The sequence below is a fragment of the Poecilia reticulata genome, chromosome 11 (assembly GCF_904066995.2).
Source record: "Poecilia reticulata chromosome 11, P_reticulata-male-v2, whole genome shotgun sequence".
NCBI lineage: Eukaryota > Metazoa > Chordata > Actinopteri > Cyprinodontiformes > Poeciliidae > Poecilia > Poecilia reticulata.
Genome location: NC_088840.1, coordinates 22,731,341 through 22,748,095, shown reverse-complemented (window position 1 = coordinate 22,748,095; position 16,755 = coordinate 22,731,341). Strand labels below are relative to the sequence as shown.

General features: G+C 37.2%; 1 protein-coding gene and 1 long non-coding RNA gene across 5 annotated transcripts in view; one reads left to right on the top strand and one right to left on the bottom strand.

The window, feature by feature from the left end:
* Window positions 1-3,076: 3,076 nt before the first annotated feature.
* The window catches only part of LOC103472549 (uncharacterized), a 17,992-nt gene continuing 4,313 nt past the window's right edge, over window positions 3,077-16,755 (top strand). The window contains exons 1-4 of one of the 3 annotated variants that reach the window (XR_014089715.1): window positions 3,077-3,166; window positions 3,243-3,310; window positions 3,619-3,757; window positions 3,850-4,279. This is a non-coding gene — a long non-coding RNA (uncharacterized LOC103472549). The remainder of the gene's footprint in view (window positions 3,167-3,242; window positions 3,311-3,618; window positions 3,758-3,849; window positions 4,280-16,755) is intronic. The other 2 variants (XR_014089713.1, XR_014089714.1) reach the window with 2 other exon arrangements.
* cdc42se1 (CDC42 small effector 1) overlaps window positions 5,598-16,755 on the bottom strand; it is a 26,920-nt gene continuing 15,762 nt past the window's right edge. For both annotated transcript variants that reach the window (XM_008422254.2, XM_081612440.1), the window contains 3 exons: window positions 10,337-10,441; window positions 8,870-8,941; window positions 5,598-7,615 (listed from right to left, as the gene is read on the bottom strand). In XM_008422254.2, the coding sequence (XP_008420476.1) occupies window positions 8,873-8,941; window positions 10,337-10,441 (174 nt within the window). In that variant the 3' untranslated portion in view covers window positions 5,598-7,615; window positions 8,870-8,872. The remainder of the gene's footprint in view (window positions 7,616-8,869; window positions 8,942-10,336; window positions 10,442-16,755) is intronic.

The window sequence follows — 16,755 nt, the reverse complement described above, 5'->3', positions numbered from 1 at the left end:
TGGGATGGCTCGCTTATGTGATGGTTTTCTTCTAAAGTTGATTAAAAACATAAAGTATTACCAGGTATTTTTTGCGTGTGGATTATTTAGCCATTAGCATTAGAGGGTAGAGTAACAAAAAGAGTTACTCAAGTAAATGTAATTGAGTAAATGTAGCTACCCAAACCTGGTCATTAGCAGTAATAATTTCAGTTTCCACTTTGTTTTGGTCTTGTATAATGATCATTTCCAATGAAATATATTAATGTTTGTGGTTGTAATGTGACAAAATAAGGAAAAGTTTATATTTGTAAGCCACTGTAAATCAAAAAGGCAAAACAAAACAAAAATTAAATAAAATCTCTCCTCAAGAAAAGGAGAGCTTTTACATCAAGAAACAAGAACTGACTGTAGTAACTTTTATTATTTTTTTTTTTTATTTGTCCAGTCTCTCATTCTTATTTTCCTATATTATTTTTACGTTAACTTGTTGATGTGACACCTGAATTTTACCCCTGTTGGACAACAAATGATACCTCTGATGGGACATGTAGAACCAACAGTCTGTTTTTGGCTAAATTTACCCAGAATGCTCGGCTTGTGTAGTTTAAATCAACTCAGCCATGTTTTCTGTCAGCAGATCAATGTTAGGAAACGACACCCATAAACATTATTTCTCCACATCTGGCGAATTGAAAACTAAAGCCCAACATAAATCAGGAGCAAACGCTTTCAACTCGGACTTTCTCACCGTACAAAATGTTTACGCTCTTTCCAGCCAAAGGAGTAATTTCCTAAACAGCGGTTTTCATTTTGCAGTAAACTGAGTAGCTGCAGTCGTCCTGTAAAAGTCCTGGCCGTTTTTCCATGTGTTTCCCCGCACACCCGGCTCCAAACGCCAGCCAGCAGCGACCACATCTTTCATTTTTGGGCCCCCCACCCCGCCTCCCGTCCCCCCGGTGCCGGACTCTGGTTGCCGTGGAAACGCAGAGTTTAAACCGTCATTATTTCAGGCCTGTGGTCTCCAGCGCAGCTGCTTGTAATAAAACGTGATCCTGAAGTGTGATGCCATGTTTGAACTGGGTCAAAACATGTTGTACTGAGTACTGACTGCACTACACAGAGCTAAAACATAAGAGTATCGAAAGTTTGATACTTTTGTTTTTAAAAAGTAGTTAGTTGTAGTTTAAGTTTAGCTTCACCAAGGAGCCAAACCAAGGGCTTTAAATTCAGTGAAAAACATGCTCAGCTTTTTAACCAGTGTTTATTTTACTCTGGAAACGGCACAACTTTACAGAAAACTCACATTCTGCTCATATTTTTCTAACCATGCAAGACTGATAAAAGGTTTTAATGACATTAGCCACACTTAGCAGCAGGCAAAGCTACAAAATATGTCAGGAAAATGTAACTTTTTGAGCTATTTTTTCATATGTTTTATATAACATAATGTTTATGTTTAACAAATGAATAAAAGCATGTTTATATTACACTTAACGTAAACATAAACATTTGTTTAACGTAAATACGGTCTCATTCATTCAGATTTTAGTTGTCCAGTAGTTCTTGTGTTTTTTTTTTTTTTGTTTTTTTATTAGTTTCCTCAACAGGAAGGCAGCTTAATGGTTTCTTTGGTCTTTGTTTTGTCAGAAATGTTTCCATTTTATGCTAGCTGTGCTAGCTTGAGGAGCAATGTAACTTAATAAATTTAACTACAACCAATCAGAAAGATGAGCATAGCTAAAAACATTTCAAGAAGCAATTCTAGTTTATATATTTTTAAAATAATGTTTGAAAAACTAATCAGAAAAACTTTGTAATTAAAAATTTATGGTAAAAACTTTAGTAGAATCAATATCACCCTCATAAAATAATGAGCTAAATCTCTTTTTTGTCATTTGGTGACAATATTTTGTTTAAGCATTTTTCTTTTTCTCATCTTCCCTCCAACTTTTTGAGCCCCTCTTAGCGCTCTCTGGCGACCCTCCATGGGACTGCGGCCCCCACTTTGAAAAACGCTGCAGCAGGTTATGGTTCTGCTGTTGTTAAAATATGCTGGGATACAATATTTATGGCTATGAAGTTGTTATGATCAACTGTTTATTTAGAAGCAGGTTTTCCAAAACTCCAGTGCCATGAATACGTTACAGTGACTTCCTGTCAATTAGGAAAGTCTCAGCTTTCAAATGTTTTATTTAGTCATATCTAAAGAATTTAAAACTGGCACAATGTTGTTGTTTTTTTCTGGCAGATCATCTCTGTTACTGCCCACACTCGCTAAAATATTGTGGTGTTAAAATAGAAGACTTTCACCACAGAGATGCAGAGAGACGGAGGAGAAAACAGCAGATTTATTCAGCCCCCATGAGACATTTATTACATAAGGAGAATAAAGTCACTCTGTGGGTCCGGTCCTGTCAAGGAGGAACAGGTTACATAACAAAACAAAAACTGAAAATACAAAAAAAAAGAAAAAAAATTACCATCAGTTACACACAAACCCCCCGTTCAAAATACAACACAATCACTGCATATGATGTAAAGTAATCAAGGGGAACATTTGATGTATTTTGATGATATACTGAACTGGCAACTGAGATTTGATAACGATAAAAAAAATCATATTATATTTCAACAATTTTGCCTTTCAGCTGATTTTTTAAATAACAATACAACCTTCTTTTTTATGTTTGTTGAGCTCAGATAAAGTCTCAAAAGTTTAACTTGGTGAGGAATAAAATGTTTTAATTTTTTCCTCAAATCTACCAAAACCAAATTAGCAGGCCGTCACTGGAACAACTTTTAATATCTGTTTTGTCAGAGCTTGACATTATGACTGTAAAACATATTGTAATATAAGAGTTTCATATTGGTCAACATCGATAATTATTGATTAGATTTTTGTATTAAATATCTGAAATAAGCCAAACCTTTCCTCTTTTATTCACAGTTTCACTCCACCTCGTTTTTTTTTTTTTTTTCAGCAGTTATGAGGCGCCGTGGGGGAACCTTAAACTGCTACTGCATTGGTTACACAGCAGGTTGCTGCTAAGCAACCAAAGAATGAGTGAGTTGCTAGGCAACCAAAGAGCGAAGCGAGTCAGTTGATTCCACCAACTTAGCTTAAACTGGCTGTTAGAGGTTGAGCTGCTGAAGTCTTTCCTCTGCCTACATCCCCCAGAATGCTGTGAGGCTATACTGAATATTGTATTTTATTATTTATGATTATTGATTACATGTATTGTTATTGATTTATTGTCCAGTCCTATGTTGTGTGCTTAGTAGTTCAAATTTGATGGACACCTCAAAGCCGAGCCTTCAGATGAAACCAGTTAAGTTTTTTAGATTGTTTAAAAACACATTTAACACGCAAAGACTGACAGAAATCAGCTTTTTTGGGGGGATGTCAAATCATTCATAAAATAATACATTTTAGTTGATCATCTGGATGTTTTCTAAGCATGTAAACATATTTTTCATTTCTGGTTTGGACTGATTCTGAATTTTGTGATCAATAGTCGTGTATCAATGATATGTGACCTTCTGACAATATCGATAGTATTTTAGAAAACAACAAAAAGCACATGGATGGTTTCATAATAATGACGGAAGAGATAAGCATCATATTTCTGCTTTAAGGTGAGTCCAAAGGGGAAAGTGTTTTCCAGTGTTGTTGGACTGTAAGAGTGGATGGGAACCAAACAGGAAGAGGAACAGGAAGGGAGAAACTGTGGTCGAGATAAACAAAAGGAACTACACTTCAGCAGCCAGAGAACAGGTTAAAGTTTCCACGAATCAGAGGGGGGGAAATGGAGACGAGGACAAAAGGTCGGCATAAATGTGAAAACTTTTCATCCGTTTGTTCTGCAGGCTGAAGGAGCCTGGGAAGAACCTTCAAACTCACATGTGGCGTCCAAATGGGCCGATCCCAAATGCTCTGCAATACGCAGCCAAAAGTATTCCAGCTATTTATTGCATTAGTTCAGGCATCTGAGCTGAGGACTCTTTAAATACTTCTGTAAAACCTTAAAAATTTTAACGGGAGGCTTCGAGGTCTGTTTCACACACGCAGGTTTTGGGTGAAAACTTGGATTAAGAGTCTCTGTGAGCCATAAAAGGAACATAAGAGGCCATTTCTAAACTCACACAGCGAGAGGAATCAGATTTTCCCTTCAGCGGAAATTCACCATCGCTTGTGTCAACCGCTGGGAGGAAGTGGACGGTTGCTATGACTACAGCAGAGATGGAGAGAAACACAGTGACTCAGTGGTTTCCATGGAAACCAGGGACTTTCCCCCAGGTAAGTTATCGATACATTCATCACTTTGGAGTACTACCGCATATATTTTTGTTTTTGTTTCTGATTTAACTTTTAAAATATAATTTAAGGAGTTAGAAAACTCAGCAATATTCAAAACTAGCTAGCAACTGCTAATTATGTCTAAAATCAAAAGTCGCAAACCACGACACTTGGCAAAAAAAAAAAACATATTAGGAGACTTCTGCTTTTCTAAGTACCTACTGTAGCTGACTGTGCTACAGCACTTACATGAGAAGATTTTATGCCAACAGGAATGATAAGCTAACATTCAGTATTGTTAGAAGTAGAAATGTATCCAAAGCTGTTTAGTAATTTTACTTAGTGGATCAGATAAAGAGTAGTGGCCCGAGCATCGAGCCCTGAGGTATTCCATAACTAACAACGGAGTGTGAGGAAACTTTGTCATTAATATGAACAAATTCAAACCGGTCAGACGGAGATGAGCTCACCATACTTCAACAGTTCTATTGATCTTCAAAACATTTAAGTCTGTATTAGGGACTCTATCAAAGGACACCTTTACTTACTGACAATAGTTCTGTTTCATGAGCTCTTAGCTCAATATGTCAGCTGAACTTGAAGCTATCGTGGAAACAGGAATAATAAATATAGATTCAGTTTCAGCTGTTTTTATTTTTGTCCATCTGTATTGCAATGGCATAGCGAAAAAACCCTTTTTCACAGGTTCAGCTCACCACTTTTATAGCAGTGGCTAACGAGGCTTTTAAATTACAACTTTTCCAATTTCCTGTGATAGCTATGTTGTACTGCAATATCAACAATTATTAAATACCCTGTAATTATCTGCTGAAATGTTTAAAAGCAAACATTAAAAAAACAGTTCTGATTTATTACGACCACAAAATGTTCTGTTTGTAGCAGCTAGTCATGCTAATGCTAGCTCATATGCTAACATAAATGCTAATGGAAGATTTGGTTGTAAATGTGTTAGTTTCTCCATTTCCATGTTCCTCCAAAACAGTGTGACGCCTAATAATTATTGTATTATTCAAAAACTTTTACAGCAGGGACTCATTCAGTTCTAAGAAACTTTTCGTCTTCAATTGAATATTATTTTGTAAGGAAAATAATATTGAACTGCACTCCTATGGAAATGATAAAAGTCTCCCAAGTATTTATAGTTTTCTCTTTTCTGCGTTGTTTAATTACATGTTTGGACCAGAAATTAAAAATCACCGAATGTTTAATTTGTAACAAGTCTAGATTTTCACTCCCATTAAATATGTGAAGGTTTAATACTTTGAAAATATAAGAACTTTAGTGACATGACAATCAGTGAACATACACATATTTTATTCCTCTTCTCTGTGTCTTTATGGTGTTTCAATGAGCTGTTGACACGTTTGGACCTTGATGTAGGTACAAAATATAAAAGAAAAGTATAAAATGTTTACATAAATGTCTTTCAATTATTCAAAAATACTTTTCAAAGGGACTGTACAGTTTTATTTGGCACTGCACAAGATTTTATTCTTACAAAGTGCTGTAATTAACAAACGATTAACCAAAAAGCATTAAACTGGAACAAATTTAATATATTTTGCTTTTTAAAAAAAATCATCTGAAGTAAATATTATAGCTCAAAGTGTCTCAAAATAGTTTCAGTTTCACAATATCTCAAAGTGTTTAAAACTTTGCTCAAGACATGAAATACAGAAATTTTGACACGTAAAAAATTAAAAGCCTAAAATCTAAAACAAAAATCTAAATAAGCAAAATAAGATAATCAGGATGGGGTGAGATACCAAAGAAACGAGCAATATAAATTCAACAAATATCACACATGAAATCCCCCAAAACAGCATAAAATTACAAATAACACAGATTTTCTTTTAAGTCAAGCACTCACAACATAAAGCAGTCAAACTCTACGTCCGCTACCAGGTGCAGCATGAAATGTCTTAAAATACTAGAAACATCTTAAACAGTGATGGCCGAAAAACATTTCTCTCGTCCCGAGCCAACACTGGAGCAGGCCGAGCATTTCTTTTTTTAGAGCAAAACAAAGATTAAAAGAGAACTTGCAGACATGTGGGTTGTTTATACTAAACTGGGAACACTATGACACACACATTCACATGTCTGCGATCTTTTCTACCTTTTTGTAGGACCTCTGCTGACATCATGAAGTCCCATGGCCTCACATTTGTTTCTCTAAAAACAGAGGCCGGGACTTACCATAAATGTCCACAAATAAAATTACTGAAGTTCCTCACAATGTTCAGATATTAAAACATACACACACATACTTACACTCCTCCCCCTCAACACACACACACACTCCAGTCCAGTGTAGCAAAAATAAAAAAAAATAAAAAAAAGGGACTTTCCTGTCTCCTTAAAACAAGAGTCTGTCGTCACTGAGCACCCAGATGGTGACGACCAACCTGAAGGATTCTGGGAAATGAAGTCCAATGATGTCATCAGATGTCTAACATTGGGGAGCAGAGGGCAAAACACCAGGTGCTGAATAATACACTGCAAAAACACAAAATCTTACCAAGTGTTGTTGTTCTACTGATATCTCAGCACACTTGAAATGCAACAAACTAACATGTTTTAAGTGAATAATTCCTTAATATTGATGGGAACCTACTAGACCCACGAACAACAGGCGGTAACTGCGCTGTTACCTAGCAACGCCAGTCAGCCAGCCAAGCCCGTCGCCTAGCAACCAAGTTCTAGTTCCACTGATTATTTCAGTTCGAACATTATTCCCCCCCCCCCTAGGTAAAAATGAAATAATATGCCAACAAAAACAATTTGAAAGAATTAAAGAAAAGTTACTTGAAAGGTAGTTTTGTCTTATTTTAAGTGTACCAAGATATTTGAACTAGAAACTAGACCCAGAAATACTTTGGTCTATTTTGCGTTTTTGCAGTGTAAGAGTTCAGCAGAATAAAATATTTTGAAAATTTAGAATCACCAGCAGTTAAATGCTGTTCTTATATATATTCCTGCTTGGATTTTTTTTGATCATACAATAAAAGTTATGTCTAATTTAATACTGATGAAAGACCTGGTGCCACATCTACCACCCAAAAACAAAATGCGTACAATTCCTGTCTGGCTCCCTACTTTCAGACCTGACCAGGGTGAAAAAAAGAAACAATGAACATTATTATGATTATGACATTTGCTGTATAATTTTAACATGTAGGTGCCACTGTTGCTCAGTGTTGCTTCAGCAGGGCAGCAGGTGATGAAGCCGTCGGCTGGATGATGGAGGACAGGCTCAGAGGTTCAGAGTGCGGAGGAGGTCAGTCAGCTGGTCTGAGTCAATTTAATACAATCCTGAAAACAAAGAGACCCAGAGACTTCAAATTAAATCGTTTAATGTGTAGTCAGCATACAGGTAATTTACTCCATTAGAGTCATAATCCAAGAGGAAGTTGATCCTCAATCTGTGTAAGAGCTGATAAGTCAAAAGGAACTAGAGACATGAATTTTACATTTTTAAACAATGAAAATGTTTATCATTTAATTAATATCAAGGCATTTAGAGGTTTAATATTTCCCACACACAAAACAGGGCAGTTCTTGTGTGTAAATCAAAATTAAAAACAAGTAGATGTTGCATTGGCTTTTTACGTGATTGTTATGCAAACATTTGTCAGAGGAGGCTTTACTACTCTGGTTTTCAAACACAAAGGAAAGTTGACATCGACAGCAATATTACATCTTTTTTCCACATGACTTACATTTTTTGCACAAAATGAACAACTTTCCAACCCCATGTAGCATGTAGCTAGCACTACAACGCTAATATTACTGCAAAACTGTTAGCTTGAACATAAGCAGGAATGATGAGTGAAATAAGGTTTTTGCTGTGTTATTTTTTTATTTCTGTTGTATTTTATAGCAACAAAATAATTTTAAACAACCAGTTTTGTAGTAAGTAGCTGCTAGCTTTTATGCTAATATTAGCTTGTGTTCTAAACCGGAATGATAAATAATGACTCGGATTTTAGTTGTGTTGCTGTTTCACCTCTATCCTGCTCTAACCCGGTGCAATAACACTCAGATTCTGTGTAGATGTTTTAACTAAATGACAATCGGAGCTTTAAATGACCTTTTTTTAATTCCTGTGGTGGCTAGCAGTGCTAACGCTAGCTTATGCTTAATAATAAGCTGTAATTTGGCTTCAGTTCTGCAAAAGAGTCACAGAGGACATACAAATTTTATCTGAATGTGTAAAATATTTTGAGTTTTCAGCGTTTTTATAGAAACTCTTTCCTGAGAGCTGTTTTGTCCTGCAGCCGCAAAAATGGTCACTGAAGCCTTCAGTTCCTAATACTTTGCTTAATATTTAATTTTGGGGATCTAAATAATATCTAATGGTTAAAAATTAGGAACATTTTGCCAAAAAGACACACGGCTGTGATCAGACTGAGCGCCATCCAAGGTCAGAGTTACTGAACAAATAATGAATCATAAGGTTTCACAGTCACAATGCTTTCGACAGTTTTGCAGGTTGTAACACAGACTGAGTTACCCAACATTAATCTGCTCTGTTTTTTCTGCTCAGAGTGAGAGTTGTGTCCTTACCGGCTATAACAGGCTGTTCCTGCAGTTCATGTTGGGGCCTTTAGACCTCATCTGCTCCTGAACAGACCCTGACTGTTAAAAAAAACAAGAAAAACACTTAGTCACACCCGACAGGAGACACACAGCACATTAAACTATTCTCACAGGAAGGGATAACGATAAAAACAAGAGAAAAAACCAGTTATTATGGAAAGCAAGTTAGATAATGCATGTTAGTTTAAAATAAAAATTTATAAATTAGTAAGATAAAATATATTAACTCATTAAAAGCAAATTGAACACTTACTTTTCATCAAAAGAAAATATACATCTATTATTTAGAAGTTAATTTTAGACATAAATGAAGGAATAAATATGTTTAGATTATCTAAAATAATGATTCATTTAATTGTTCATCATGAATATTTTAACAAGAATGCAGCAAGTGGTTTCTGGATGAAAAGCCAACGATAAAACGCTCGTCTTTATCAGCAGCCATTGTACAGCACTGATCAAAAGTGTAGGAGTTCCGCTTGGGTTGCTAAGTAACGGTGCACTGCACTGCAAAAACACAAAATCTTACCAAACAATTTTACTCTTGTTTCTAGTAAAAATAGTTTAGCAAACTTGAAATAAGACAAACTAACTTAAAAGTACATTTTTAGCCAGATATAGAGGCTTGTTTTAAGTAAAAAAATTCCTTATGAATCGATGAAAAAGTTCCAGTTCGATTGGTAAATAATTTAACTTATAACAAGACATTTTCCCATGTTAAAGTTAATTCATCTGCCAATAGATCTAGAACCTTTTCATCAGTATTAAGGAATTATTTACTTAAAACAAGCCTATAGATCTTGCTGAAAAGTTTGTCTTATTTCAAATGTAATAAATTATTTTCACTGGGAACCAGAGCAAAATTACTTGGTAGGATTTTGTGTTTTTGCAGTGTGCAAGTCAATTCTCACTTAACATTCAAGAGATTTTTGAAACGGCTCATTTTTCCAACACCAACAAACATCAATTTATGTCAAAATAAAATGGCTGTTTTTTTTTTTTTTTTAAGGTTTTGGTCCATTTTTAGAAGCAGTGGAGACGAAAATAGAAATATAAAAAGTGAATTTCGCCAACAGAAATCCCCTTTAAGTAAACTTCAGGTGGAAAAACTCAGCCATTAGTCTGATGTATTCTTGCATTCACACCAAACGACACTGGAGCAGGATTTCTAGGCCGGTCCAGGACGACCTCAGTGACTGCCATGCAGATTTCCACATGCCAGATGTGAGGCAGAAAAGCCAAAATAGAAGCAGGAAGGATGCAGTGCCACAAGACACTTCCTGACACCCACGCTCACAGAGAGCGCCTCTGTCCTCATGCTGGACTGAAGCCTGGCCGTCTCCGTTTGCCGTGAAGCTGCACAGGTTTACTTTTACTTTCTCCTCTGAGTTAAACCGTAAAGGTCAGGCTCAGAGATTGGAGCTGCCATCTCACCGGCTGCAGGCCGTCTCCCATCTCCCCAGAGCCGATGTGCGTTAGGTGGATGAAGTTTGTCGGCGCGCCGATCATGCTACGGTCGATCTTCCTCCTGTTCTTCTTCTACACAGAGACAAGAGATTTTTCACTTTAGAGAAATCAACAATGGATCTGAAGGAGAAAGGACATTTTGAGACAGAAATTATGGTTAAATGTCATTAAAGACACAATAACAGGGTTTTAACTGAAAACAGGTTAAAAGGAAATAGACAACGTGGACAGATAGTGCACCTGTTGCTCTGCACTGCAGTATTTTTGGCCTAGTTTCCGGAGCAATCATCATAGTTCACTAGAAACAAGACTAAACTGACTTACGAGTAAATTATTCCTTAATATTTATTCATAAAAAAGTACCAGTTCTGTTATTTCACTTATAACATGGGAAAATGTCTTGTTATAAGTGAAATAATCTGCCAGTGGAACTAGAATTTGGTTGCTAGGTAACGGGCTGGGCATGGCTGGCGTTGCTAGGTAACGGCACAGTGCCAGTTAATTGTCAGTGTAAGTAACCAGTATTTTTATTTTTTAGCAATATTAATACATTTTTGTCATATAACAAGCTCAGATCTTGCTGAAAAGTGATTTGTAAGTTATCTCATCTCAAGCGTGTTAAAATATTTCCACTAGAAACAAGACCAAACATACTTGGTAAGATTTTACATTTTTGCAGTGCATGTATCTTTATAGGTGTTAATGGAAACAGCAGTTTATTTTATGTGCCTTTTTGTCATCGCTCAGTTTTATTTTGTGTCTTTTCTTTAAATGATGTCTCAATTTTTAATGCCTATGATACTTTTGTTTTCTCTGCATTTATTTTAATTCTCACTCTTCTCCAAGATTTTGTGTTTTTGCAGTGCAACATAAAATGTTTCATTATGGAAGTCAAACAAAATTAAACTAAAATTATTTTCTATTTTCAGATTTTAGAACAAATGAAATTTTGCGCAAGTATTTAAAGAGCAGCTCTTGTTTCTTGTTGCATCCATAATCAAAAATATTTCCTTATTGGTTCTTAAGAGCCACATGTGGCTCTGGAGCAACAGGTGCACTGCAAAAACAGGTATTTGAGTCCGGTTTGTAGTGCAATTATCTTCATACGCTTGAAATAAAAAAAACAACTAAGTTTTCAGCAAGATAAAGAGATGGTTTTAAGTCAAGGATTTCTTAATGTTGATATGAAATACATATTTCAAGTGTATTGAGATACTTGTACTAGGAATTAGACCAGTTACTTGGTAGGATTTTTTGCAGTGTAGCAGACCACTGCCCTAATGTGACGACTGTGATGTTGAAATACTTTCATATCTTTCTGATGCGTCTCTTTTGTTCCTCCGATGGTCTGTCCCTGATGTGTCTCCACATGTCCACATACTCTCAGTCTCAAATCACCCCACTGAATCATGTAGGAACAACAAAACGTGACGCAACAGACGGAGGAAAAGGAAAAACACCAGGAGGCCTCCGCGATCAAACAGGAACCCCACACACTTCAAAGCAGCGATTACAACAGATTTTACTTCAGAAATTACATCCAACACCTGAAATTAGGTTTCAGTGCAAGGCTCCTTCAGAGTTCAGCTCCTTTTGGTGCATTCAGTGACACTGGGAATTTTGGGAATCAGCCAATGAAACCCCTCATTAAAACCTCGTTCGCCTCCCGAAGTCCAGTAAACCCCGCTGTGTGGAAACACATCCAAGCCGCAATCAGAACCATTTAGATGTGATTTAAGAGGCTTATGCTCGGGATTATCCAGAGCTTTTATGTAACACAGCAGAACTACAAGTGATGGGTGAACACAAGCGAGGCGACAAGCCTTAAAGAGTGCAGGAGGGAGAGGAGCTGCAGGATCATTTCACACAATGTAAGTTTAAAAAATGGTGCAGATACACTGGTCAGAAACTGGTTTATCAATGCGCAAGAAGAGATTCAAGAGGAAAGTAAACCCACAAATAAAACAATGTGAAGAAAATGCAAAAAATGGCTGAGAAAAAAGAAAATGCATAAGAAAGACCAGGGCTGAAGGGGCTTGCACCCTTGTTACACCTGCTGCTTTATAGTATTTTATCATTTAGTTTAACCTTGATATTAAGGGGCAGTATTGTGTTACAAAATTAAGTTGACTTGAAATTGGGCCCCTGTCTCTTTAAAAACTCCTGCTCTTTCTGATACTCAGCCCTCAGGAAGTCGTTCCTCTGTTACCCCTTTAAACCAGCGTTGCACTGAGAACAAGCTCAGCAGTCCCACCAGGTGTTTGCTAATTGCTGCTGGCTAGTCTGAAGGAGCCGAGTGGGGCAGGACGGGAAGCTCGTTAGCTGCGAGGAGGAGCTGCGACTCGAAGGCAGAGCTAGATCCACCCCGGCGTTTTGCGCAGCTGAGTGGTTGCCATGGAGACCAACAGATTTCTCAGAAATGTTTTGACGCTGCAGGCATGTTTTCGATGAGGGAGTAACATTACGACATGATGTCAAGCTCTTACATAATGCTGTCCCTCTTAATTTCATTAGCGGTTCCAAATGTTTGAAGAAAACAGGGGAAGTTTTCTGAGATGGAGACTCGGACCACACACTGCAGCGGCTTCAACCAGCTGGGAGTGACTCACCGCTCGGCCTACACGCGTCCTCCTCCACAGCTACAGCTGCCGCCATGGCAACAGTAATTAAAAAAAAGCAACCGGGCAGCGCTGATGGACAAACTGGGAGGAATTTTGCTCTTAATTTCATCAGGACATGAGAGTTGGGTTGAGGTGCTGCAGCAACGAGGAGCTGCAACTTTCAGCTCAACAGTTACACAAACCCTCCTTGCTTTGGTGAAGCTCTCTGTTTCAGATTTACTTGTGGTCATTTAGCAAAACCTTGGGATTGCTCACACAGCTGCGACTTTGCCAGATTTTAATGGCAGCAGTATGCTTTAAGATTCAACAAACTGAGGCCTAATCTAATCCTGGAGCAGTTTATGTTACGCAACACAGAGTCGCCGCAATTAAAGTGGAGCGGAGGGGAAAACGTCTCTCCTGGCAACCTTTGTGTTGGGCTGATAAACAGCTGCTTCTTCTTCACCCCAAATATCATCGTCACGTAATCTGAGTCACCAACATCAAAGGAACAAGATGGAATTTCAAAATAAAAGCACGTCACAGACATTTGGAGCTGATCCTGGTCCTATGTTATGTTTGAACTCCATCAGCTGTTCGACAAACAAATAGTGTTGACTGCAGGCCACTTTACTGCCTGTAACAGCTCACAGTGAATCCCCCAGTGTGAGTCAGTTACCAATTTTACAAACCACAGAAAGGTAAAAACAATTAAAATCACTAAATATTTGGTGCAAATTGCAATAAAACCCATCAATAATATTACAAAATGAAACTGAAAGGAAAAGATGCAAAACTGAAACTGAAAAAAATGACTCAAATGGACAAAAAGGGTTGTTTAAGAGTAAGAAAGACATATACACTGCAAAAACACAAAATCCAACCTACTTCTGATCTACTTCATGGTACAAATATATTAGTACACTTGAAATAAAACAAAAACTAACTTACAAGTAACTTTTTAGCAACATATGTGTTGCTAAACAGCAACGTTTTTAAGTAAATAATTAATTCATATTGATTAAAAAAAATACTGGTTACACTGACAGTCAACTGGCATTGAGCCGTTACCTAGCAACCCCAGCCAAGCTTAGCCCGTCACCTAGCAACCAGTTCTAGTTCCACATGCAGATTATTTCACTTATTACAAGACATTTTCCCATTTTATAAATGAAATAATCCGTACTTTTTCATCAAGATTGAAGAATTATTCACTCTCTAAAATGTCACTTGTAAGTTTGTTTTGTCTTTTTTCAAATGTATTAAGATATTTGCATTAAAAACTAGAGAAAAAATATTTGAAAATGTATTTAGAGGCAACAAAAAAAGAAGAAGCTTGAAATGACGACTAACACAGACAATCTTATTTTTTCTCATGTCTGATAAAACATTAATTTCCTTTACATCATTTTCTGGAACAGCTGCAGTTTTACCGTCCAGATCCTCAAAGAGAAACGGCTATTTTTGGTTCCAGAGTGAAGTCCCTGCTGGCTGCTGTGTGTTTGTTAAAGGTGTATTGTTGCAGCGCTACAATGGAACAAACAGAAAACTCTAAAAATACAGGCGGAGGAAGGAGGGAGGAGGTCCCTGGAGGGAACCAGCGCAGAGCAGAACTTCCTCCCAGGACCGCCAGCGTGCACCGTGTCTGTACGCTCAGTGTGAAGGTACATGTGGTGGGGTTTCACGCCCATAGTGCCAGGGGCCCACGCTAACTCTGTTAGCTATTTGACATGTTAAACATTACAGTTCAGGTGAGGCATTCACATACAGTCACCATGGGGATAGCTGCAATAAAATCATATTTAATTTCCCTTTGGGATTAACAAAGGAGTTTTGAATTAGGTTTGGAATGATTTAGGTTGTTTTCACACCTGATAGTCCAGTAGACTGGGTTCAATTGGGAATCAAAGTTACAACATTTGTTACATTTTCATTTGGTGCAGTTCACTTTCACACCAGACTGTCAAACAAACCAAATACTTTGGAAAACTCGTTCCCCTCCTGGCCTGTGGTGGTGCTGCAACAACAACAACCACTGAAGGAAATGTCATAAAAACCAGAGAAGAAGACAACTTGCTTTTTCACAACGTGGAAAAGCATCAGACTTTAGTAGTTGTAGGATTTCTCTTTGGTCTTTGTAAAAGACTACGAACCATTTCTTCCACTAGCGCCAGACTAGCGTGTTTGTTTTGATTGTATTTACCCAGAAATCCCTGCACTCTACTTCACTTCCTGCTTTCTGAGCGGTGTCCGGTCCGCTTTCCATTCACATATGCATTGGAATCACACCAGAGTTCACTTTAATTGAACCAAGACCTTGATTTCTAGGCAGACCAGGGTTCACCTTTTCAGTCCACATCAGAGTTCGATTACACATTCACACCTCTTCAAACGAACCAGACTTTCTTCAGTTCGACTAGAGCAGACTATACAGGGGTGGTGTGAATGCACAATTAGTCAAAAAGTAATTTTCCAAGATGAAATCTGCACAAAATACACCTTTAATCGATTCTCAACTAAAATTGAGTAGACACATTTTCATTTATTGTAGATTTCTGTGTCAGGTTGCACTTTGGTGCATTTGGTATCACTGTTGCAACAAGGTCCTGAGTTTTAATCTTCTGCTGAAGTTTGTTCTCAATGTGAATGCATGAGTTCTCTCCCGGTATTCCAACTTCTTCCCTCAGTCCCAGGTTAATAAGTTACTCCAACATGCTCTTATAGTGCAAATACCCAAACTCTTCCTAGGTATTTCTTGTCTAGTTTGTTGATCAGAGATTTTAGTACTCTTGAAATAAGACAAAGATGTGGGCTTGTTTTAAGTCAAAAAAATTTAAAGTTCCAGTTCCACTTGCAGATTATTTTACTTATGGGAAAATGTTAATAAGTGAATGAATCTGTCAATGGAACTTGAATTTGGTTGCTAGGAGACGTGCTGAGCTTGACTGGGGTTGCTAGGTAACGGCGAAGTCCCTGTTTATTGTGAAATAAGTGAAATAATCTGCCAGTGGAACTAGAACTTTTTATAAATACTAAAGAATTATTGACTTAAAACAAGCTCCTATCACTGAAAAGTTACTTGTAAGATAGTTTTGTCTTATTTCAAGAGTACCAAGATATTTGCACTAGAAACTAGACAAAGATACTTACAGGAATTGAATTATTCAATCAAACAATTATTAATCCAATTTTAATGTGACATTGATGCCAATAAAGCATGAAATTTGACTGAATGGAACCGTACATCCACGTTTTCTTCTTGTCTCTCTTAGCAACACCTGAATCGTAATCAGGTTAATAAACATCAGAAGCTAAATATTTTCCACCTGCAGTGACTGTAGAATAAATGGTTCTGTCAGTACTACTGTATGCTGTTTTGGCACGAAGTTTAAAAGGGGGAACTGAGAGCCTGGTTCTGTTTTTGTTTTCTCACTGGTGAAGACATCATGAGGACACATCTGCAACACGTTGGAACAAATCCAGTAACAATGCTTCAGGTTTGAACCTCGTTTAGGTGAATCGACAGTCAGCGCTCAGGTAAAGTTAGCTTTAAAGCTTTCTCCCTTCTCATTTCGTCCACAAATATTCTTTACACAAGGCTTTAAATGCACATTTAAGATGTGCAATAAACAAATCTCATATAACGTGACTGGAGAAATTAGAAAAAAATGCAAATAAGATAACTATTTACTAATGTAACTATAATTTACCCAAATCATCTGTTTTCCTGAATGTTTTTTTTCTGTGGAACGTAACTCCAAATTATTTGTGGAAAATTCACCTATT